This window comes from Myxine glutinosa, chromosome 11 (assembly GCF_964187855.1).
Source record: "Myxine glutinosa chromosome 11, kmMyxGlut1.1, whole genome shotgun sequence".
NCBI classification, from domain to species: domain Eukaryota; kingdom Metazoa; phylum Chordata; class Myxini; order Myxiniformes; family Myxinidae; genus Myxine; species Myxine glutinosa.
Window position 1 is genome coordinate 83133979 of NC_136271.1, and position 26820 is coordinate 83160798.

A 26820-nucleotide genomic window follows, 5' to 3' on the forward strand; every position below is an offset into this window, starting at 1 on the left:
CCACAGAAGGTTTGGCGGGGCTAGCCCCAAAACTGAGGGAGTGGTTTCGGGATGGTCGGACGGACGGACGGATGGACACTCCTGTTTAATAATATTCGTTAGACTTAGTCACGTTGCCCTTCTTAGCATCTGCAAATCCTCTTTGTCCTATTTGTTTCTACCAGATATTTTACTGCTTGATTTTTTTGCTCTCCCATTCTCCATCGGATACTTTCCTGAGCTACACACTGCGGTGTCTCTCCATTCAGACAATAAGCTTTACCAATTCCGCCTCTACTTCTTCCCATCTTCACCTTTGCCCACATTAAATTCCCTCTTCCTCACGATATCCCCTAAGACATCAAAACTATCCTTCACATGTTTCTCTCTCACCTGGACGCCTTACCTTAACCCCCAAGCCCATCATTTATTTGAATTATCTATGGATTTAGCCCTTCAGTAGTCGGCTTCCTTCCATCCTGACAAATGCCCCTTGAACACCTGTATTTGTTTCCTGTTCAATTATTCATCCAATCGGCTTACTTTCTTCTCACGTGCTTTTTCCTCAGCTCGTCGCCTCGTTTGTGGAACCTGAACAAAAACTTCAAATAATTAATTACGTAAATGAAATTTACTGTACTGGCTTCATCCACACATATATAGACTATTTGAATCCAAAACATTTTTCCACTTTATCAAAAATTCCAGTTGATTTTACTAAAGACAATAACAGAAATGGAAGCAAACGAGTTGTGATTTTTACTGTTTTTGTTTTTATAGTAATAAGTGAAGGAGGGATTGACGAAGTCTTAAAGATGACCAGGCAATATGAAGCAATCGTAGAGCAAGTCACAAACCACCAAAAAAGCAACTTTCTCACCTTACTCGGGTTCACTATGTTAACAAATAAAATTTCGTTCAAAATTTTTGGAGATTATCAAAACTATAAATTTTTGGAATATTCAGAGCCTGAGGAATCCAAAAATTAATGTTGGCATTTGCGTAGACACCTGCATGGCCGCCATTTTGGATTTTCAAAATGGCCGCCATAAAATACATATTTTGCGCGATCTCGGCTTCTAGTCAACCTAGAAACTTAATTAAATATGCTAATCCTATGTTTTCTGGGTCAAGGAATCCAATAAAGGCCTCAAAATAGTGCTCAGGATTATAGAAAAGCAACAAACAAAGGTAATTGAAAACCATTGTCTTTATATTTGTGATATAACTGTATTACATAATACATGATATTGCAAGTCCTTTGAGGTTATAGGTTGTTATAGGAAGTTATAGGTAGTATCAGATTGAACTATAAGTCCTATGCACAGGATCTACGAGGTCTATACCGTTCAGGAATATGCTTTTACAGATCTTCATCACTGTCCTGATTGTCATTTTCGCAAAGGTGTCTACGCAAATGTAAACATTAATTTTTGGATTCCTCATGCTCCGAATATTCCAAAAATGTATAGATTTGCTAATCTCCAAAAAATTTGAACGAAAAAACATAGTGAACCTGACTACCTCTTCCATGAGCCGCCTTGATCTCTGTATTAAAAAAGAGCAAACGATAAAACTTTACTTTCCAAGATGGGTGGCATTTCGCAACAACAACAACAACTTGGGTTGGGAATAGACCAGTACCTGTGGTAATTTAGAGCTGGCCTTCCCGTGGTTGCTCTGCACACCTCATTGTTCCACCACTCTCGGATGCCTTGTGCGCTCCAGACAAGAGCTGAGATAATGCCTTGGCTCTCAGCGGGCCAGCAAATGGCATCGCAGTCCGCAGTGCTAAACCCACGGGGTGTCATTATGCAATGTTATTAATTGTCTATTGCAGCAAAAAGTATGGGTCCCATCACCTCCAAGTCCAATTATGTTTCATTCTCATTAGCGCATGGAAAATACCATTTTGACCACATGTGCCTGGTTTGCGGACGCGTTCACTGGTGCTGCTTATAAACCCCCAGATGCTTACATTTGCTGTATACTTAAACTGACATTTCCACCTGTACTTTCGGTTCGATACCTTTGTTTTATTACATGCCAACCACAATGCTTGCAGCCATATTGCCGCATGGCTGGAGATGTATTATGCGTGTTTTGTTTTGTTTACTGTTGGTGGGAACAAGGGTGCTCTCTTGATAATGTTAAAATACACCAAGTATTTCATGCAGACCTATAGATATCACATTTTCTACTCTTTTGTTAGTTTATAGCAGTCATCTTGGTCTTGTGGTTGGCCTAACACATCAGGCCTGTCGGCCTCTGCTGATAATGTGCAAACATCATTCCTATCCACAAGAAGGGTTCCAAATCGTATCCACTCATCTACAGATTGGTTAGCCGTCTTCCCATCACAAGTGAAGTGAAGAAATCGAACATTGCCACATACCTGTTGCATTACCTCTTCTCCAATTTTCTAATCTCTGATCATCAGTTCAGTTTCCACTCTGGCTATTTTATCATGGACATGTTGCTTCTTGTAATCCCACAATGGATTGACGCATTAACTCTCAAATCAGATATCACGGCCATCTCTCTGGCTTTCAATACTGCCTGGCATTTATCCTTAGCCTCCAAGCTGTCCATAAAATGGTATACCGGGGCCCATCCTTGAATGGCCATGTTTTTGGCTCTTGATGAACGGTTGCGCTTGATGTCTTTCCATCTCATGATCTCCCTCTTGAAGCTGGTGTCTCACAAGGAAGCGTTTTAGCACTGTCCTTATTGGTCTAAATCAATTTCTGCTCTACTCCCCTGGAATATCCTCTGTGCCAACTTGTTTATGACTCCATCCCATGTGCAGAACAGTACACCAGACTTCTACGAGGCAGGCTGCTGTTGAGTATAGAAGTGTTATTGGTCAGCTGCTGGAATCTGTCTTTCATTGCAGAAAAATCCCATTAACTTACTCTTTCTCACCATAAAAATCATCTTTCAACACCCTAGTCTACTTCCCTGTCCAATTCCTGGAAAAGGTACAGACACTGGAGCTCCTTGGCCTCACAAGAATATATCACAACTTTTTTTTTAGAGTTGATTGTATATATGAATTGGCCCCGACCGGCTGACGCCTCAGTATTTTAAGAAGGGCTAAGTCCATTCCAACCATTTAAAAATCAATATAGTGTATGCAGCCTTCATTTGAAGTATCATGGTGTTTCAAGTCTGAGCTGATGTGGCGGCCTCTCATCTTGCTCTCATAAAAGCAATTAAAAGCAATGGATTCTAAGGCTCTCTGTTGTCAACGGCATCTCTCGACAGGAGGTCGAATCCCAAGGTATGGTTCTGGCCTATCGCAGGGAGGTTATCGGACTCTCGGTTTTCTCTCACCTTCCACCCCCTAACCCCCCACACCAAGTCCACCCAGATCCTACGCATTCTTCCAGAATTGCACACACGGTAATCATTCCCAACTCTAAGCTCAATGTTCACCTTCGTCTCTGGAAGGGACTCCCTGTGCGTGTTGTCTCCTGCCCCTCGCTCCAGCCCTTCAAGACTGCTGCGCATCATAACCTCATGATTTTTCCATAAACACCCCACTGCTACTCTTTTACTTTCACTGACCCATTTCCCTCCCTCACTCCATCCTTTCTGCCCTTTATACACTCACATTTCTTTCTTTATATCCCTTTTCCACCTTTGTGATTTAGCTGCTCCATGAGCCGAGATTTCTATGTTTATCAAACTTTGATTCTTATTTTTCTTCGTGTGAAAATATGAACATTCAGCTCAAGCGGGACCCAAGCTATGGGATATTTCTCCATACGGTGTTTCCTCTGCAAGAGGTCCATTTTTTTAAATTCGGTTTTTCACCGCTCTCTTCCATTAAAATTTTTTGTGGATTACAATTATGCCAAGCACTGTCAATATGGTGGAGAAATGACCTTTCATAAAAGTAGAAAATCCATGTCCCTTTTATGCAGGTGATCCAGATAAGTTTTGAACAGTTCGAGCTCGAGCGGGACTTTGATACGCTCACCATCGGTAATGGAGCAGACGCAGGAGATGCAAGCAGCGTCATCACAACGTAAGTGACAACATCATCTCAACACCATTCAATAAGAACTATAGCTTGATGTGGCCATTAAGTGTTTTAGGTTCATGGCCATTTTATGGTACCTTTACAGGTATTGTTGCGGAACTGGATGTTTGTCTCCCTAATATGGCAAGTTCAAAGGTCGACTCAGGCTGGGACCTGGAAAAGTCATCTGTTTACACCTGTATGTTTCAAATACTTGATTTGATACAGAGCTTATGTTTGGTGTCTTCTTTTCATTGTTGTCTTTCAGACTGTCGGGAACAAACATACCAGATCTAGTCGTAAGCGCGGCAGGTGACATGTGGCTTGAACTGCATACTGATGAAAGCATCAATTCCATGGGGTTCAAACTCACTTATCAAGGTGCTTATTTTTATTTGCAAATGTTTTTCAAGAATGAATGCAATTCGTGGCTCAAAAGAGAAATTAAAATTGTGTGGAATTAGAAATTTTTTTGCTTTCAATAACTTTTGCATGGTGAACTCAAGAACATTAAATGAGTTGAAATCTTAACATTCTGGAGGATACTTTTCATCTTCTACAGACGATTTCATCTTCAAATTTTGTACTCTGCTGGATGGACCTGATGTTTCCTTTCATGGTGAACTTTACCATGTTTTCATTCCAAGCACTCAGACCTTAATTATGCCCATGCAAATCTAATTTGAACAGGACAGTTTCCTTTAATGGAATTTATATTTACATTCTAGTTTGACAAACAGATGTCCTCCAGTTTTTGGAATTACAATGTACCAGAGTGTTTCAGTGGCATTTCTAACCGAATTATGTCATTCCTTAATTGCATATGTAACAGATCCCATTCGTTATTTCCCATCAGTAGGCCTTTGTGTACTATTATTCTGAAGTTATTCTTATCTGGTTTGGTTATTTCGTCAACTGCAATTTGTATCACGAGGTGCTGATATGTGGAGCATCTTCATGGTTCATTGTCCAGGGTACCTACCTGTCCTGATTGAATTACATTTGGCTAGCTCGTAGGCACATAATATGTCTATCAGTTATCTATTTCAAATGTCTCTCTGTTTTGTTATCTAATGAACAGAGGTTGTGGGACAATGTGCGTAATATAACTGCCACCTCCCACCCGCCATTCCCTTGCCTCTTTTCTCTTCCACCTATATCTCAAAATATCCGTGGCATTGTTCCCAATGGTGGTTCTAAGTAGGTCGGGCAGTATTGTTTGCCACATTCCATGCACCGTTGGGATTCCAAGGAAGGACTTCGTCCCACACACCCAGCCATGAATCCCATACACCTTGCCATGCCTCCCACATGCCTGGCCATGCATGCATCCCACACACCCAGCCATGCATCCCACACACCCAACCATGCATCCCACACACCCAGCCATGCATGCATCCCACACACCCAGCCATGCATGCATCCCACACACCCAGCCATGCATGCATCCCACACACCCAGCCATGCATGCATCCCACACACCCAGCCATGCATGCATCCCACACACCCAGCCATGCATCCCACACACCCAGCCATGCATCCCACACACCCAGCCTTGCATCCCAAACACCCAGCCATGCATGCATCCCACACACCCAGCCATGCATGCATCCCACACACCCAGCCATGCATGCATCCCACACACCCAGCCGTGCATGCATCCCACACACCCAGCCATGCATCCCACACACCCAGCCATGCATCCCACACACCCAGCCATGCATCCCACACACCCAGCCATGCATGCATCCCACACACCCAACCATGCATGCATCCCACACACCCAGCCATGCATCCCACACACCCAGCCATGCATCCCACACACCCAGCCTTGCATCCCAAACACCCAGCCATGCATGCATCCCACACACCCAGCCATGCATGCATCCCACACACCCAGCCATGCATGCATCCCACACACCCAGCCGTGCATGCATCCCACACACCCAGCCATGCATCCCACACACCCAGCCATGCATCCCACACACCCAGCCATGCATCCCACACACCCAGCCATGCATGCATCCCACACACCCAACCATGCATGCATCCCACACACCCAGCCATGCATCCCACACACCCAGCCATGCATCCCACACACCCAGCCATGCATGCATCCCACACACCCAGCCATGCATCCCACACACCCAGCCATGCATGCATCCCACACGCCCAACCATGCATGCATCCCACACGCCCAGCCATGCATGCGTCCCACACACCCAGCCATGCATCCCACACACCCAGCCATGCATGCATCCCACACACCCAGCCATGCATCCCACACACCCAGCCATGCATGCATCCCACACGCCCAACCATGCATGCATCCCACACGCCCAGCCATGCATGCGTCCCACACACCGAGCCATGCCTCCCACATGTCTGGCCATGCATGCATCCCACACACCCAAGCATGCATCCCACACACCCAGCCTTGCATCCCACACACCCAGTCATGCGTCCCACACACCCAGGCATGCGTCCCACACACCCAGCCTTGCGTCCCACACACCCAGCATTGCATCCCACACACCCAGCCTTGCATCCCACACACCCAGCCATGCATCCCACACACCCAGCCATGCATCCCACACACCCAGGCATGCATCCCACACCCCTATATCTAGCTATCTATCTATCTGTATATCTCTATCGGTGTGTGTCTCTCTATCTATCTGTCTTTCTGTCCTATATCTCTCTCTGTGACTCTTTTTATATGTGTCTGTCTATCTATCGGTGTGTGTTTGTCTATCTATCTATTAGTGTGTATGTGTCTGGATATCTTTCAGTGTGTGTCTGTCTATCTATCTATCTATCTATCAATCTATCTGTCAGTGTGTCTGTGTCTGTATCTATCTCTGTCTATCTATTTATTTATCCATGTGTCTATGTTTGTCTATCTGTCTATCTGTGTTGTTTTTGTGTTGTTTTTTTGTATTCTTAGTCTAGGCTCATATGAGAAGTAACACATAGAACATATTGTATAATAAAGGTAGCGGGAGACAAGTGGGTGAGAGAGAGGGAGGTACAACAACAATAGGGAACAGGGACATCTGTGGAAGAGAGAGAGGGCTGGGTGGGGTACACGGGATAATCAAGATGGACAATAAGGGACTTTCAGGAAAGAAAACAGGGAATTTGAAGGAGGTGGCTTTGGGGTGTATTAACAGGGGTAGAAAAGATCAAGGTTTTGGATGGGGGAAGACAAGAGATGGTGGTGAACAGCTGTTTTGAAGACCTGGAGGGAGGAGTGGCATTGAAGAGAGTGTGGGAGTTTGTTCCAGAGGCGGGAGAAAAGAGGAATGAAGGAGTGAAGGTGAGCAGAGAGTCTTGATATGGCAGTTTCATCAGAAGAGGGTTGCTGGCAGATCTTGTGCGACCTGTAGGAATATTTGGGGGACACAGCACAGACAGAGCTGGGGGAGCAAGGCCGGAGAAGAGTCGGTAGAAGACATAAAGACCACCAACCTTCCTGCGGTGAGAGAGAGAAAGGCCCACAGAGATAGCTTCATCGCGGGAGATTCCAATGATTCTGAAAGCTTTGGTTTCGACAGCGTGAAGCCGGACTAGGTGTGAGGCACGTGCACCAACCCAGAGGGGAGAGCAGTACTCCATTGAGCTGCGGATGAAAGCCTTGTATGTGGAAAGGAGCTCAGGTGTGCCAAGGAAGGACTTCACACGACTGAGGATGCCCAGTCGGCGACTGGCTTTGGAGGCCAGTTTGGAAATGTGGTTTTCCCAAGAAAGATCAGGGCAGATAGTGAGACCCAAAAGCTTGAGTGATAGAACTTTTTCGAGAGGAGTGTTGAGAAAATAGATGGGAGGGTTTTCCAGTCGGTCTTTTTGGAGAGACACCGTGAGAGTGTGAGATTTGTCAGGATTGAAAGACATGTTCCACTTGTTTGTTACATATTTATGTGAATGTATGTGAATTACTATTCAGGGCTTTGCTTATCCATGTGTAGTCGATTAAAGGTTGTTGTGATTAAAGGGTCAGGAGCCCTTCTGAGAAAAAGGAGACCGGAAACGGAAGAAGAAAAGACACGAGGTCCTGGAGACGCGACGATTCTTCTTCTTCCTCGCCGAGCTCGGACGCGAGCGGTATCGATTGAGCAACGTAACAGAATCGGCGTTTAAAAGCCCGTCTGGCGAGAGGAGTTACCGGGACGTATAACTACCCTTTGACACGTCAGGTCACCGTGGGTTCGTGCACGGAACCAAGCAGCCGGCACGGTTCGCCTCACCGTCTACAAGGCCGCGTACGGGTCGCACCTTGGGCCGCGCGTGCTGGGCAAGCCGCGTGTTGCTTTGCCTGCTTTGCTGTACCCGCTTTGCTTGGCCAGGAGGTGCGTGCTGCAGCCGTTGTTCCCGGTACGGGACGTGCCCAGTGAAAGCACGTCAGGAAGGGTCCGTTCAACCGCTCACGTGCGGAGATCGAACTACAGGCGTACGGAGACATTGAGAGAGACATTGACCATGGAGGGAGTCGGGAGTGGGGCTCACGTGAGGAATGTATAAGATGGCCATCTTAGAGTTATTATAGATGAGTTTACATCTTTGTACTATTGATTGCTGATTGTGGATGGTTGTTGATTGCTTGGGGAATATATCATTGATTATTCCGGATCCTTTGTGTGGGGTGTCTTATTGATTGGAATTCATATTGATTGCATTACGAAAGCGCAGAAATAATAGATCTTTCTGGCGGAGTTCCTCTCACGGTCCGGGGGTCACCGAGACCAGGTAGTCACCGGGAGGACCACGTAACAGAATTGGGGGCTCGTCCAAATTACGATTTGCGGATTCGCAATTGGGTCTACGTCCGAGATCTAAAATTGTATAAAATAATAAAATAATATTTTTATTAATTAAAATTTATTAATTAAGTATTAATTGGTAAATTTTTGGGGAAATTGGGGTAAAGTCTTGGGTGAAGGTTAACAGGTGTTAACGATATGCACCATGGCGTTTGTGGCACAGAACTTTGCGGTAACCCAGAGTGAGGCACAGTTCCGAGCGTTACTAAAGTCGGACCTCTTGAAATTGGCCAAACATTTTAACTTGGAGGTCCGAACTAATTTGAGGAAGGCAGAGTTGCAGACCACGGTGATACAGTCTATGGTGGGATTAGGAACATGGGACGAGTTAGCCTGGCAGTGGCTACCCGAAGAACCAGAAGACGTTGAGCTCCGGAAACTGGAGTTGCAATTACGGAGCCAGGAACGGATCAAAGAAGAAGAAAGGAAAGCAGAAGAGAGGAGAGAAGATAAACAAGCAGAGGAAAGGAGAGTGGAACGAGAACTCCAGGAAAGGTTAGCAGAAGAAGAAAGGAAAGCAGAAAAGGAAAGAGCAGAAGAAGAAAGGAAAGCAGAAAAGGAAAGAACAGAAGAAGAAAGGAAAGCAGAAAAGGAAACAGCAGAAGAAGAAAGGAAAGCAGAAAAGGAAAGAGCAGAAGAAGAAAGGAAAGCAGAAAAGGAAAGAGCAGAAGAAGCAAGGAAAGCAGAAGAGAGGAGAGAAGAGAAACAAGCAGAGGAAAGGAGAGTGGAATGAGAACTCCAGAAAAGGTTAGAAGGAAGAAAAGCAGAGGAGAGGAGAGCTGCAAGGGACCTCGAAGCAGAGGAGAGAAAAGTGGAAAGGGAATTAAAGGAACTTGACATGGAGCTTCAGCAATAAATTAAATTCAAGGAGCTGGAGTTAATGAGAGAACGGGGAGAGGGACCACCCTTGCTGACGGGGTCGACACCTAGCCAGAACACCTGGGATGTGGGCAGACATGTGAGGCTGGTTCCACCCTTCAGTGAAAAGGAAGTCGCTAAATTTTTTCCACACTTTGAGAAAGTGGCTTGACAGTTAAACTGGCCGGAGGAGGCCTGGACCATACTAGTACAAAGTGTGCTGGTGGGAAAAGCTCAAGAGATTTATTCGGCGCTACCAATGGACCAATGTGCAGATTATGAGGTATTGAAGAAGCACATCCTCAAAGCCTATGAGTTGGTTCCGGAAGCTTACCGGCAAAAATTCAGGAATGCCAGGAAGAGGGAGAGTGAGGCCCATGTGGAGTTTGCCAGAGTGAAAGAAAACATGTTTGATCGGTGGTGTGAGTCAAAAGGAGTCGGGAAAGACTTCGAAACATTGCGTGACTTGATCCTGGTGGAGGAATTTCAACAGTGTGTCCACGAGGACATCAAAGTGTACCTGCAGGAAAAGAAAGTACCGAAGTTGTGGGACGCAGCCACCCTGGCAGATGATTATGCCTTAACACACTGGATAGGGGTGCACGAACCTAACTCTTCGCCTAGATCTCCGCAGGGGAGGTGGGGAACAGCAGGTGCGGAGAACGACAATACATGGCGGCGGCCTCGAGAGGATTATGGGGACAACGCGGATACCCCACCTGTTCGAAATCAGAGGGCTGCGGGCCCAAGACAAACTTATTTTTCGGGGGGCCCGAGGCAGACCACGAGTTTTTCCTCCGGGCCTACTTGCGCTTTTTGCAAGAAACCTGGACACTTGATGTCCAGTTGTTACCTCATGAAAAGGGAAGACCCAGAGCGGAGTCTGACTAGTACAACTCCGAATGCGATGGCAAACGTAAGAAATCGCCCACAGAAGAGTTACCAACCATTTATTTATGAGGGGTTGGTCTCACTCAAGGGAGACTTGACTAACCCAAGACCGGTTAGGGTTTTGAGGGACACAGGAGCCCATCAATCCTTAATGCTTGAAGGCATTTTGCCATTGTCAAAGAGTACCGCAACTGGTGATAGTGTTCGGTTACAAGGGATCGGTGGCTGTGTTAGTGCCCCACTTCATGTCATCCATTTGGAATCCGATTTGGTGTCAGGACCGGTCACCGTCGGTTTACAAGCCACGCTTCCTGTAGAGGGAGTATCTGTGATTATCGGGAATGATTTGGCCGGGGGGCAAATTTATGGTAACCCGAGGGTTGGTAAAGAGCACAGCAGGGAAAATAACACCACACCAGCTGGGGATGGCGACAAAAGTTCCAAGTTATTTGTAGGGGGACTGAACTTCAACACAGAGGAAGAAGTTCTGACCTCTGTCTTCAACAGATATGGGCCGCTGGTGGAAGTGCGGGTGGTAAAAGACAGGGAAACGCAACGGTCAAGAGGGTTCGGCTTTGTCACGTTTGCAAGCACAAGAGACGCCAGGGAGGCAGAGAAGAATTGGAATGGTAAGGATTTGGAAGGTCGGACCATAACAGTAGGGAAGGCATTTCGTAGGCGTCGAGAGGTCTACAGAAGAGGACCACTTGGCGGTAGTTTTGGTGTGGGCAGCAGCCGATATTACTATGGAGGCTCCCAGAGTTACGGCACCTCCCGAAAGAATGAATGTCAGAGCACTGGCCGAGAAGGAGACCGCCAGTCAGGTAACGGCTGGGACAAGGGGTCCCACCGTAACTGGTAGGAGTCTGGATAAGTTGAAGCACTATATACGGTGGAGCCGCCGAGCCGGGGCTCCTACACGGACTAACCGTGAACGCCACGTTCTTAAAGGCGTCCAGGTAGTGAACTTTCCTGCACGGACTAACCGTGAACTCCACGTTCTTAAAGGCGTCCATGTAATGAACTTTCCTCCCCGGACTAACCGTGAACTCCACATTCCTTAAGGCGTCCATGTAGGGAATACTCCGCTGGGCCTCCCGAAAAAGTGCTATAGAGAGGTTTAAATTTGGGGGCTTTGGGTCACCACCTCTTAACCGTCATTCAAGAGAAATTAGAAGGGGTTGACGCTTGGTCCAGAGGGAATTAATCTAGGGGATTGTGTGAAATTTTGTTGCTTTATTTTTAAGTGATGACTGTGCCCGGGGGGAACTGATGAGTTGGGGGGGGGGGGGGGGGTGAGTTATCTGGTTTGTTTATCCAAGTGGCCGGCAAAGAAAGTTTTCGCTGGGTTCAAACTTTCTTTCTTGAAGGGGGGGAGTGTTACATATTTATGTGAATGTATGTGAATTACTATTCAGGGCTTTGCTTATCCATGTGTAGTCGATTAAAGGTTGTTGTGATTAAAGGGTCAGGAGCCCTTCTGAGAAAAAGGAGACCGGAAACGGAAGAAGAAAAGACACAAGGTCCTGGAGACGCGACGATTCTTCTTCTTCCTCGCCGAGCTCGGACGCGAGCGGTATCGATTGAGCAACGTAACAGAATCGGAGTTTAAAAGCCCGTCTGGCGAGAGGAGTTACCGGGACGTGTAACTACCCTTTGACACGTCAGGTCACCGTGGGTTCGTGCACGGAACCAAGCAGCTGGCACGGTTTGCCTCACCGTCTACAAGGCCGCGTACGGGTCGCACCTTGGGCCGCGCGCGCTGGGCAAGCTGCGTGTTGCTTTGCCTGCTTTGCTGTACCCGCTTTGCTTGGCCAGGAGGTGCGTGCTGCAGCCGTTGTTCCCGGTACGGGACGTGCCCGGTGAAAGCACGTCAGGAAGGGTCCGTTCAACCGCCCACGTGCGGAGATCGAACTACAGGCGTACGGAGACATTGAGAGAGACATTGACCATGGAGGGAGTAGGGAGTGGGGCTCACGTGAGGAATGTATAAGATGGCCATCTTAGAGTTATTATAGATGAGTTTACATCTTTGTACTATTGATTGCTGATTGTGGATGGTTGTTGATTGCTCGGGGAATATATCATTGATTATTCCGGATCCTTGGTGTGGGGTTTCTTATTGATTGGAATTCATATTGATTGCGTTACGAAAGCGCAGAAATAATAGATCTTTCTGGCGGAGTTCCTCTCACGGTCCGGGGGTCACCGAGACCAGGTAGTCACCGGGAGGACCACGTAACATGTTTCACAAGTTTGTGATTTTATCCAGGTCTGCAGAGAGTGAGGAGGCTGCAGACTGCCGACCTGAGGGTTGAGATATGGAGCGTCAGAGAGTGGAGTCCTCAGCAAAAATATGTGAAGAGGATTCTTTACTGATTCTTCACTATTGAGTGATAGGGCTAAAGCCAAAATATAGCACGATATTTAAAAAAAGGCGTGGACGGATTCAGACAAAACCTGTGGACTGGTTGGTTGTGTGACACGGAGGAATTGATTCAATTTTGGTGAAGATCCGGATAGGATTAATTTTTTTTTAATTTTCTACGTGATTCTTCACCATTGAGAGGTGAAGCCAAAAACGACAATGGCATGATACTTCAAAAAGTTATAGACGGATTATGACAAAACTAGGTAAAATAGTCGGTGAGGCGACAAGAACAAGCCGATTATATTTTGGTTCAGGTGTGAATCCAGATCCGACCTATCACTGGGATACAAAACATAAACTGTTCAACCTGGTGGAGGTATGCTCTCGACCGAGTGTGGTTCTAATATTTTCCCTGCGTGCATTTTTCCTCTCTGTTTGTATGTACCTTCCCTCCTTACTCAATCCACTAGTTAGCCTTGTTCTGTCTGTACGTATGTTTAAAATTATGGCTTCGCTTCTTCCCCATTTCTCCTTTCTCACTTGTATTTGAACTCACTCTGCTCCTTCACATTGTCAATATCACTCGTGTGTTATTCTGATTATCCAGCAGGAGGCTCGATCTCTGTTATTAAATAATTAGCTCCACGGCAATTGTGGGGTCCCCTCGTATCGCATGCCAGCTGAAGGACATCAGCATTATGACCTCTAAAGGACATTCATATCAAGACCTAATGGAGAAGTGTAATGACTTAATTACCGATGTGATTCAAACACAGACGTTTCAGACACGAATCAGACCATGCATGGGTTCCATTGGCAATTGGAGTGACACTACATTGCCCATTTTAGATCCGCATCTGGATTCAATATATATATTTTAATTTCCCAAGTGATTCTTCATCATTGAGAGATGAGGCCAAAAACGATACATCGCATGACATTTCAAAAGGTTGTGGACGGATTATGACAAAACTTGATGGATGAGTTGGGCAGATGACAAGAACGAGTTTATTAGATTTTGGTTTGTGAGAAGGACAAATTATCTGGACTAGCAACGGTACCCGCCCTACGGGCGGGGCTTCAATTGGGAGGCCCAAATGAAAAGGCAAAATATCAGAAATTGAAGGCTTTTTAAATTTTTAACGATTTATGTAAACATACGTTAAATCATATCACACGCAAATCATCAAAATCTAAACAGTATTTGTAGAATTTCAATAAAAGCCACATCACTGTACATATCGGTAAATATTATTCCATCGTGTTTGGAAAAACTGGAAAATTGGAAAAATTGGAAATTGGATCAATTTGAAAAACAATATAGCCTATTTTACTCCAGGGGATCCCAGGATTATCCACCCAAAATTTGGTTGCGATCAGTTCAGCCGTTTTTTGCGGTACCTGGGACGGACATTTGGTGAATTATAGTAAGATGCAGATCTGGCCGATCAATGCGATACAAATTGTAACTGTTCGGCCTGGCATAGGTATGCGCTCCACCGAGTGTGTGCTTGTTACCCTCGCCAGAGGAGAGGGTATTGCATTGGAGTCCGTTTGTTACTTGCCGGAAAAGATTCCGGCAAGTATGTTGATCTGTTCGTTTGTTTTCCGGCAAGTATGTTGATCTGTTCGTTTGTCTGTTTGTTACTTGCCGGAAAAACTTCCAGCGAGTATGTTGATCTGTTCGTTTGTTTTCCGGCAAGTATGTTGATCTGTTCGTTTGTCTGTCTGTCTGTCTGTCTGTTTGCAGCACTGCGTCTACACCGTTGCACGGAGAATCGCCAAACTTTGCACACATATTCGTCTTGCCCTGGAATAGACTGTGCCCAATTTATGACGTCATCGGTCACGTGTTTCGGCGGCCATCTTGGAAAAACCGAAATAATTTGCACCGCTATATCTCCGAAAGTACTGAACAGAAAAAATTGAGACATGGCTCATTGTGAAGAACTCTCCATGGGGAATAAAATGTGTTAATGATGACGTCATCAGTCACGTGGTCGGCCGCCATCTTGGAAAAACGGCTAAACTTTGCACCCATATCTCTGAAAGTACTGAATAGAAAAAATTGAGACATGGCTCATTGTAAAGAACTCTCCATGGGGAATAAAATATGTGAATGATGACGTCATCAGTCACGTGGTCGGCCGCCATCTTGGAAAAACCGAAAAACGTAGCACCTCCATATCTCCAAAAGTGCTGAATAGAAAAAATTGAGACATGGCTCATTGTAAAGAACTCTCCATGGGGAATAAAACATGTTAATGATGACGTCATCAGTCACGTGGGTCGGCCGCCATCTTGGAAAACCCGTTTTTTTGTTTAAAAAAAAATATATATATATATATATATATAAAATTATATGTTTAAAGCTTTGAAGCCATCCCTAAAAAAAAAATTATTAACAGGAAGTGCAATGAAAGCAGATAAAAAATGTAAGTGTAATTTCCATTTTTGTGGTGGATTTCAGCTCTGGTTTTGGGTAAAATGTTGAAAAAAAAATACAACGATATTCATGCTGTCCATTGCCAATGGAAGTGTAAATGATAAAAAGGGATTGTGGGAAGCACGCAGTGGGGCATGATGCTTCAAAGCGAGCGAGAAGATCTTTAGGCTGCCTAACGATGTGAGCAGATCACTTCTGAATATTCTGAACACAATTAAACATTTATCCCTGCTGCTGGCATTCACAAGCACAGAATGGAAAATCCACACTGAGAAAATGAGTAAAAAAATTGCTCTATTTTTTTTTCCTTTTCAGCTGCTCTGAGTGAATTTAATAATACCCTTCATTAGCATCTCCACCACAGATATCATGCAATTAGTCCAACTGCAGCTTTCCCTACTTGCCTAAAAGGTTACTGCTGATTATTGCAGCATTAACATTTTTAGTTATTTCTATACCCAATATGCTTTAATTTGTTTTAGCATTCTCATTGGGAATAGCAGGATTTTTATTGCAGAAGCCAACATCCCGGTTGCTCCCAAACAGCATTACAGACTGTAATTTCCAGAGGTTTGGGCACTCGTTGCTCGATTGCCTCATGTAGGCCCGGCCTGAAAGTGACACTCAAGTAGTGCCACAGACGTCAGAGGCAGCCATTTTGTGTTACGGGTGTGAGTCGGAGTGCAAACAGTGAGGTTTCAGTCATCCTCGTGTGCATCGCAAAAAGCTGCATCAGCCAGGGAGTGAAATTAGGGGTTCAAATCTCATTCAACCTTAACTAGCACTAAAAGAAATATAATCAATTGTAACATTGGATGGGCTGGCAGGGTAGCCTATAGGTAGGCCTACGTAGACTTGCCTCTAAGCTAATTCCTGCGCTGAATTCCTGTGTTGTAGTGGCATTCCATGCAGGATTGTAACCCTAGCTAAGACACTGCTTCTGTAGCAGTGACATGGCATAGAACATGATACATCAATGAACGAATTGATGAATGAGTATTGGATCGTTGCCTGATAAACTTACACTTTTATTCACGATCAAGCCTTCTCGGATTCTCATTTCTCTCAGAAATATCTCCCGGGAGCTGCGGGGATCCCGGCGTTCCTGCACATGGACACCGCATCGGAAGAAACTTCTCCCATGGAGCTTTGCTCAAGTTCCAGTGCCAGGATGCATTTGAACTCTCTGGGGAACGGAGCATCACATGTCAGAGAAACAGCCAATGGTCGGCGAACGTACCCCAGTGCACCTGTAAGTGCTGTTTGTTGATCGGAGTACATGTTCAGGGCAACAAAATATATTATTGTTCCTGCATAGTTGCAAACTCCGGAAATGTGTGCATCATCATTGTTTTATTGTGGTACGACGGAGCAATTTCATAGCACTTAATTTACTCATCAAAGTCAGAAAATAAATTGCACGATTTTCATCTTTCATCCCACAACACGTTTTTTTCCTATTCACATTATAGGCTCATGGAAGAATGAGGGTAGAATAGCAATGTACTGGGAGTGGAATCGTAGGAACACTTCCCTGCAAGTTGAAAAGCCCTCTCCTTTTTCTGCCTTCGCAGTCGAAGGCCATAGACATGTTTTTTGGATGTTTGTCTGGCTGTATGTCCCTACGTTCATTTTTCCGTCCATTATCAGTTTTTTGTTACCACAAAAAATATGTGAAACTTTAAAGGGATTTCAACCAAACTTTGTTCAAGTATGGAGTATAGGAAAAAGATGAAGTGATTTGATTGTGGGTGTAAAAGGTCAAAGGTCTGAGGTCTTGCGCCTTTTACTTGAAAAATTTTGTTCCCGTGCAATAACTTGTGAACCACAGAAAAGTTTTCAACCCAACTTGGCACTAGTATGGACTGAGATACAAAGAGGGACGGATTCAATTTCTGGTTCAACAGGTCAAAGGACATGTGCCCTTTATACATCCTTTTGAAGACCATAACTTGAGTTAGAAGCATCTGATGTTGTCTCTTTTCTACTTATCTTTCTTTTCTTTCTCTCACACTCTCTCTCTCTCTCTCTCTTTCTCTCTCTCTCTCTCTCTCTCTCTCTCTCTCTCTCTCTCTCTCTCTTTCTCTTTCTCTCTCTCTCTCTCTCTCTCTCTCTCTCTCTCTCTCTCTCTCGGTGGGCGTGGCAAGATGGCGGCTGTGCATGTGTGGTGAGATGCGAGCTGCTCCGACTTTCGATCTTTCTACCCCCTCCTCCCCCATTTGTTTTTTGGTCGTTGTTCTCACCTTTCCTTTCCATTTTTGTCTTTTCACATTGTGTATTCTCTGTCTCCACCCCACCACTCCTTTTTCATCAAACTAGGTACCACAACCCTCATTCTCCCTTCCCATTTTTCCTCTCCCCACCTGCCAGTTCCACGCCCGTTCACCCCGCTCGGTCTTCCCTTCCTCCGACCGTCCTCCCCCCCTTCACCCCACTCGTTCTCCTCAATCCCCTCCCCGCCTCCATTGCATTCCTCGTTTGTGTTGCTATCTCTATTTTTATTTTTTCCCACTTTCGTTTCTTCCCCTGAGATACAGCGAGAGAGAGAGTGAGAGCCCACACCTTTCGGTGAGATTCGAGGGGTGAGTCCATCGGCACTCTGACGGGTTGTCGTGATTTCTCGCTCTTTTCCTCATTGAGAGGTGTGTTTCCTCGCGATAGTTTCGCTCGTGCTGGTATATGCCGAGTAGCGCTTTTCCCTTTTTCCCCTGCTGGTACAGAAAACTGTCTATCCTCCCCAAATCCATCTCGGCTTAGGCCGAGGGGTTTCCGATCGTCGTAATGTCGGCACGTTCCCGCTACGCGGCCTTTGAGGGCTTGACGCGGAAACATGGCGTGGTTTGCGTTCCCCCTAACGAGGTCACCGTGGAAGACATCGTTATTGCGGTGGGTAACATAATCGGGCTCGAGAAAATCCGTCCAGCTTCACGGATGAACAAACACCTGGTAAGATTCGTAGCTGAAGAGCAGCTGGTACATGAAATTGTGGCGACCGGTTTGTCTGCCGAGAATGGACATTTTGTCCTGGTCTCCCCACTGGACACCTCAGCCGTGAAAGTCTTGATATCAAATTGTCCCCCATTCCTGAAAAACGATTTAATTTTAAAAGAGCTTTCTCGGTATGGTACAGTGGTGTCGGAGATCACGATGTTATCTCTGGGGTGTCGGAGATCACAATGTTATATCTGGGGTGTCGCAACGAGCAGGCGAAACACATCATGTCCTTCTGGCGGCAGGTGTACATTGTGTTTCCTGCATCCAATGTGGACAAGGTGCTCAACGCGGTATTTACGTTTCATGTGGATAATCACGAGTACCAGGTATATGCATCCATGGAAACGTTAAAATGTTTCGGCTGTGGGATCTTTGGGCATCTAAAACGGTTTTGTCCACAAATTGCCCCCGCAGTGGCCGAGCAGACAACACCCTCTGATAATGTGACAGAAAACGTACCATCGACATCGAAAACCTCCGAAAAAGATAACATGGGATGGTTTTACACTCATCTCCTCTTTGAGAAAGAGGAAAACACCTCGGAATGTCCCTCCACCCCGTAAGGAAAAGAAGGTGGTGTTATACTCCGATGCATTGGACTCAGTACCACCTGATAAAACATCGATGAGTAATCGATATGAAGTATTGCTAAATGTGAATGCAGATCCTCTGCCTGCTGCCAATATGGACCCTCAGCCTGATGTGGAGGAGTTGCATGCGCTACCTCCAGATGAGGTTGGAGTGCAAACTACGTTAAATCCTTGTGCAGATTATGACAAGTCGGGTCGAGATTCGACTGGGGGGCAAAAAGAGCAAGTTTCGACCCCTCAGTGTTCCAACGCACCTGATGGCGATCTTTCAAATCAAATAGTCGTTGTACCGGCCAATTTAGAAAATATACCTGAGCACAATGATTGTCCCGAGGAAGAACCTCAAATTGTGCAACAGGTTGCAGAATCGCCCCTCCCCCCCCCCCCCCCCCCCCCCCCCACATTACCCAGGGTTCTGGTGGAACCTCTCCCTCAACCTGTTCCTACAGAAACAGGGAAGGATGACACCTGCACACCACAGAGTATTCTGGTGTCTCAAGAGCCAGGGGTCCCAGATAGTGCTTCTGACATGCCTGAGGAGGAATCCTATGACATTGAGGAATTCCCCACATAGTGATTCCAACGTCTTACCATCGCAAATACTCAAGTTTCTGAACCAGACTTTCAGAAAAAGATATATTGAAATAAAAGATCATTTTTCTGATCTACATGGGTTTATTGAAACGGCAAGGTGTATTATTCGCAGACCCAGTGACCACAATTTCATGGAACCCCAATGCAGTAGGCTTAAGAAACACATTGTTAAGGCAAAAAATGAACGAAAAGGATGATACGCATATTTACCTTTCCTTATCTCTTTGACATCTCTATGACTATTTTTGGTAGCCTCAATATAAATGGTGGTGCGAGCCAGTCTAGGATGCTCCAAGTGGTCAACCATGTAAGGCAACGGAAACTAGATGTGGCTTTCTTACAAGAAACCCACTCTACTCCATCGTCTCACGCTATATGGAATCGAATGATGAAAAAGGCCGGCGACTTTAGCGATTCAACTTCTCGTACAGCAGGATTTGCCTTTCTAATTAATCCCCATTTTTGCCTGCTCCAACTCTCATTTCAGGAAATAATCCCAGGTCACTTAGCTTCACTGGATTTTGTTAATGAAGACATAAATTTTAATTTAATAAATGTCTACGCCCCTTCAAAGGGCACAGACCGACGAACCTTCTATGACAGGTTACGACTCCACATGATGCAGTTAGACTTGCAGAAGTGCATTATAATAGGCGGTGATTTTAATTGCACCCTGCAACCTGAGTGGATCGGAATGGCGCAGAACCTCACCCCGGACCAGCCAGACTGTTATCTAAAATAGTAAGAAATTTTGGTTTTCAAGATATTTGGCGGATACAAAATCCAGGCACCCATCAATTTACCTGGTGTAAGGTTGCCAATAATCAAGTGGCCCTTGCCAAACTTGATAGATTTTATATAAATTTGCCATTTGCCAACCTCTCCCCCACCACTGGAATTTCCCTGTCTGGTTTCTCCGACCATCACCTCATTACCATGAGTTACCGTGTAGGGTTATCTCCAAATCGCCACTCTTTTTGGAAACTGAACATTTCCATATTAGATAATCCCTCCTTTAGGAATGCTTTTGAGAGGGTGTGGTGCAATCTGAGAGGATCCAAATCCAGTTTTAAGGACCAGCGATTATGGTGGGACAACACAAAGGTCCAAATTAGAAGTTTCTGTCAGCAGTTTTGTTTTCTAAACACACAGGTAGAACGCAGAATTAAAGTGGAGCTGGAGAAGGAGATTCTCCAGATTCAAACAAATTAAAAAACCCATCCTACCCCCCAAAAGAAACGAAGACAATGTGAGAAGAAGTCTCTTCTTAATAATATATTTTCTAATCAAACCCAAGGAGCGCTAACGAGTCTACGCTTTCAGCACTTTTACCTCCTGGATTCTCCGACCCGGTTTTTCTTTGATTTTGAAACAAAATTTCCTTATTCCCAAATTACTGCTTTGAAACGTCCTGATAATTCAATCACGACCAATCCTATAGAAATTAAGAAGGATGCAAGACTCTTCTTCTCTACACTTTACCAGGCAACAGATGTCGATGCAGAACTTGTTCCGAACTTGTTTGATGGTGTCGGTACACTAACTCCAAGGCAAAGAACGATATGTAGTCACCGCTCACGCTTGAGGAACTTTCTGTTTCCCTTAAAAGCCTGGATAGAGGGAAATCACCTGGCCTGGATGGTCTGCCAGTGGAGTTATTCGAGGAATTTTGGGACTTGATTGGCCTGATTTGCTTCTGGTTTTCCTGGAGAGCTTGAAGAAGGGGTGAACTTCCACTGAGCTGCAGGAGAGCCGTGTTTACTTTGCTTCCTAAAAAACTAAATTTATTGCTCATATCACAGTGGAAGCCTGTGTCCTTATTGTGTAAGGACTATAAAATTTCTCAATTGCTTTGGCCTTGCGTCTTTCACCCCTACTAGGAGACATTATACACATGGACCAGACTTATTGTGTTCCTGGTCGCAATATTCAGGATAATATCTCTGTTGTCCGAGATGTCATTGAAATCTGTGAAGCTCATTATGAAAGTTGTGGCTTGATCTTCCTCGACCAGGAGAAAGCTTTTGACTGTGTTTCTCATACATATCTTTTTGAAGTGCTAAAATGTTTTTGGGTTTGGACCTCTCTTTCTATCCCATATACAATTGTGTTATTCAAACATATCGGCTATCTTAAAGATAAACAATGAACTTGTTGTTCCTTTTGTGTTGGGAGAGGGGTAAGGCAGGGCTGCCCTCTGTCAGGAATTTTGTATGCTTTATCCCTTGAGCCCCTCTTAAATACCTTTCAGAAGTCCTTGTCTGGGGTTGCCTTTGGAACCCACCCCTTAAAAAGCATTGCTTAAATGCAGATGACATCTGTGTCTGCATCAGACAGTCAGAAGACGTTGATTTGATGATGAGGCATTGGATCTCTTCAGCAGGGCATCATCGGCCAAGATAAATTGGACAAAAACAGAAGCGCTGTGGCTTCAACCCTCTACCTACCCCCTACCTGCTTCCCTATTTCCTCTCCCTCCTCCTCTCCCTGCCAATCTATCATGGAGAAGAGATGGGATTAAGTTCCTAGGGGTGTTCCTTGGCCCTTGGAATTTTGTGAGGCATAACTGGGAAGGCTTGTTGGCACACATTGAAGTACTGTTACTGAAATGGAAGAACTTGCTCTGCCAACTGTCCTACCGAGGTAGGGTACTAGTCATCAACAGTCTGGTTACCACTAAGTTATGGCACAAGGTTCTTTCCCTGCAGCCGCCCGAATCTCTGGTGGAGGACGTACAAAGATGCATCACCCATTTCTTCTGGTCCGGAAAGCATTGGCTGAGACCAGAGATTCTAAACTTACCAACTGCAGAGGGTGGCCAAGGGCTGGACAATGTCAAGTGCCGCATCATGGCTTTCCGCCTATGAACAACATGGCGCTTCTTGTTTGAACCATGTTTGGCCTGGAGACAGTGGCCTGGAGACAGCTCTTACGTCAAGTGGGGAAGTTGGACCTTGCACAGGAGCTGTTCCTGATGGACTCGACCAAGATAAACCTATCGACCAAGATACCCTACCTGCCTTTCACCAAATCGACCTATCGACCAAGATCGACCAAGATAGACCAAGATACCCTACCTGCCTTTCACCAAAGCCTACTGAATGTGTGGCAAGCCTTTACCTGTCTCCGTGACCCCTCGACTTATGTTCGATCCATGTTCTTCAACAAACCATTATTTCACAACTCTGTATTTGGTGAGTGGGTGAATGAAAGCACCTTCATTCAAAAGTTTATAAGTGCCTCAATAACAAAAGTGTGCCACTTGAGAAACGCCACCAATGACAGGTGGATCAGTGCTACTGCTCTGGTTTCGATGGTTGGCATTACATCGTGTCGTAGAGTTCACAGCTTTTTGAAAATGGTGCTTCGCATCTACTGTGCCTCAAATGGCTGGGCAAGCAACCCTCCCATACCCACCTCTGAATCTTCTCCACCCTTCCCCAATCTTTATCTATCTGGTTCTCTCAGTTTGGAACCGATTAGTTTTGGCCGCTCTCTATCCTTTTTTGGGAGCAATCGAAAGACCCTGTATGTGCAATGCTTAAAAATCATTTTTCCTTCGTTGTCCTCCCCTGTACCCTGTAGATGGCCTGCAGTCCTGCCGAATACCCCTCCCCTTTACCCTATTTGGGGGTGCTACTATAAACAGCCTGTGCCGAAACGTGTTGGGGATCTTCAATGGAGAATTGCTCATTGAATCCTGCCCACAATTTCCCTAATTCACCGCTTCTCGCAAGCGATAAGTGAGCAATGTCCATTTTGTGGACAAACTGAAACCTTGCCTCATGCGTATGTACGCTGTGACTGGTTAACGCCTCTGTTTGTTTTCTTTAAAATGTTACTTGCATGGTTTTCCTTTGTTTTTGATTTTCCTGCCTTTATTTTTGGCCTTAGGGGGCGGTTCAATTCCCCAACAACAATTTTAATTCATTTCTTTCTTGCGCAAGCCAAGTTGGCGATATATAAGACCAGGAAATCAAAGATACGGAATGATTTGTGTAGTACAGATGTTTTGTAAATGTTTAAAGCTCTCTATGTTTCAAGAGTGAAGCTGGAATTTTGTTGTTGTTCTGAGGTACAACTCTTTGAGAAGCAGTGGTGTGTGAGAGATGCATTTTGCAAAATAGCTGAGGGTCAGTTAGTATTTACTATGTCGTTGTTTTCCTTAATACTTGCTTGTTTATTTGCTGATAATTTGTTTATTTATCATGTAAATGCGTGTGCAACTGTTGAGATTGTTTTCTTTGAATCATCATTTATTGTTTTTTTTATACTTTTGTAATAAAAAGGACATAAAAGTCAAGTCTCTCTCTCTCTCTCTCTCTCTCTCTCTCTCTCTCTCTCTCTCTCTCACACACACACTCTCCCCCCCTCTCTCTCTCCCTCTCTATCTCACATGTGACCTTTCATAGAGATCAAGCATAAAAGTGGGTTGACATATAACGTGGGTGGAGGCATATATCCATTGACGCATTCATGTCAAATTATCTCTTTTACTTTTTGTAAACTGTTAAACAACAGGAAAGAAGGAGGGGAGGAAACACTAATTTGAAAATAAAAGGGTCGGGTTTGGTGATGTTATGAAGGGTAAAAAAAATCATGATTATGGAATGGGGATGACATGAGATGATGGTGCATCACTTTGCTTGAAGGACTGGAGGGAAGAGTGTGACTGAACCATCTCTGGAAGGCAGTTTCCCAAACAGGAGAAAAAAGGAACAAAAGAGTTGAGGTTGACAGCCTAGATTTTGAGAGTTGTTGTTGTTGTCGTTGTGTTGCCCCAGTCAGTTCTGGTTGAACAGGCCAGTGATACGGATATGGCCGATCGATTTCACTGGAGTGACCCAGATACCCCTCACATCCAAGATGTTGTGCTCTTGCCTATGTGAAGCCAGGACCGTGCACTCTTCCATGATTTGTTTTATTGTGTCTGGAGTAGCCTGGCAGTGGTTGCAGGTGTCGACAGTGGTGTTGTTGAGTCTATGCTTGCAGTGTAAAAGTTGTAGGTTGTGTCCACAGTGAGAGTGTGAAAGGTGAACATGATCAGACCTGGGGAGTAGTTTCTCTGTGTCATCGATGGGTGGGGGTTTTGTGCCCAAGATACTGTTTGGGCCCAGGTTGTTTATTGCGTTAATGGTGTTGTGGGTGTGGATGAGTTTTTTTTTTTTTGTAGTTTCCCTTGTCTGGTGGGGAGATGTTATGAAGGATGTCACTGTAGTGTCTTTGCAGTGTCATTTTAATGTGTCTAGGGGCTTGTGGGTGGTTGTACAAGTAGTGGCATGGGTGATTTGTGTTGGCATTTGCTGTTGCCAGGAATAATTTTTGCAAGGAACCTTATTTTGAGATTTTGCTATTTATTTACTTAATTGCTATTTTGAGAGTTCAAACAGGAGGGAATTGGAAGAGCAAGTACATCTTGGAGGAGCTTAGGAGGGTCAAAGAGTTGAGAGAGCAGAGGCATCTTGAGCAGTGAAAAGGCAGTAAGAAACAAATGTGCCAGCGATATTTCTGCGATGTGAGACCAATAGTCCTTGTGATCAGGTTTAGATTTTTCTCTTTTGGATAATGGGGGCTCCCAGGGGGTTTAGTTACCCCCTGAAACTTTGGATCCATACTCATCCCTTATTTACCAACTGATTGCTCTGAAACCCAAATACAGCCCTTTTATTCGATGATCTACAAGATCGCTCGGTTTTAAATTTTTCGATTTAGATTTTTCGATTTCGGATCAGGGGAGCTTCTAGCGGGGTCCCCCCAAAATCAGCAGAGGTCTGACCTTCAACCTCAAGAGATGGCTATCTGCCCACTCCTGGATATTTATAAATAGCCCTGGGTGCCCATGATGTAATCCCTGTTGGGAGCCCCCATGATCCAAAATCGAAAAATTGAAAACCGAGTGTACAGGCTACTTTATTTTATTCATGTGTCAAGTTTCAGAGCAATCAGCCAGGTGATAAATGAGGGGTAGCAAAAAGTTAACAGTCGACCAGACGGAGGGACATCCAAACATCACGACCCTTTGATATCGAGATGAGATGACCTACCATAATAATATATTCATGCTTTCATTTTCGGCATTACAAAACTATGTCTTAAGATAGTTTCTGGCAGTTCTTCACCAGACAGTCATGAGCTAAACAAATTAAGCCTTCTAGGGTAATTATCCCAATGAGAACGGTATTCTTGTATTTTTGTAACAATATTCTGGTGAGTATTGTCGTACTATCAATGTAGCTTTTTTATTTGATCTCATCTATTAAAATATTTTCAATTTAAATTCATAAAAAGCCCATTGATGGTTAATGAAAATCGGTGATTGGTAAAAAAAAAACGTGTTGGAAAAGTATTCTTTTGTATTCACTTGAATGAACAAGTTGCATTTCCAACTCATTTTCACTTCCAAACACCTATTTCATGCTACATCTATTTTTATATAGGTATCGAGGCGGGAGAGCAGAAACTCTCTGGGAAATATAGATTTTATGTGCAGATACCAATTTTATCATGACAACAGAACAAGAAGATATAATTTCCACAAATATTCTTGAAAATATTGCATTATCAACCAAAATACTGTCGTAATTGTATGAGGGATGCCTTTACATTTTGAAGTAGCTGATAGAAAGTAGATAAAGGCAACTTTATCAATGTTGATCATCGGTCCACAGGCCTTCCGATTTGCAGGCCAGTGCAGAGAATGGTACAGGAAGGTATCCCTGAGGATAATTTTTGAATCCGAGGTGGACGGAGATTCAGTATATCGGTGAAAGCATTTGTGAAACATTCGCAGATCCCTTATACAGACTTGATTCAGGAATTTTTTTGTTTTTAATATGATGTTTAATCCATTTAAAAGCACCTTTCTATAGGATTAAACACATTTAATAAAATCTCTGATTCAAGTCTGTTTAAATGTCAAGCTTGGATGAGTTGTACAAAATAAATATAGATTTCCTTAATGGTCAGTCACTTCAAACAAAAAATTCAAGCTTTCACTTCATAGACAATGCAGACATCCGCTCCTCATTGGTTGATTGTCGGCCTTTAGACTTGACATTTCCGGTAATCATAGGGTCCTGCCAAAAGATAAATCATGGAAAGTTCTCATTTGATTTGTAAATTTTTCTTTTTTTCGATCATTTATTTACTTACTCTATAAAATGATTCCACATGAATTTTTCAGTCACGTTAATGCATTTTAACATATTTATTCTGCCCACATAAAATGTGATCTCTGTGTCGGGGAGGGA

General features: G+C 44.6%; 1 protein-coding gene across 1 annotated transcript in view; it reads left to right on the plus strand.

The window, feature by feature from the left end:
• CSMD3 (CUB and Sushi multiple domains 3) overlaps positions 1–26820 on the plus strand; it is a 1283181-nt gene that overhangs the window by 737780 nt on the left and 518581 nt on the right. Inside the window, 3 exon segments of the mRNA XM_068130918.2 lie at positions 3909–4012; positions 4275–4387; positions 16462–16644. Of these exon segments, the coding sequence (XP_067987019.2) occupies positions 3909–4012; positions 4275–4387; positions 16462–16644 (400 nt within the window).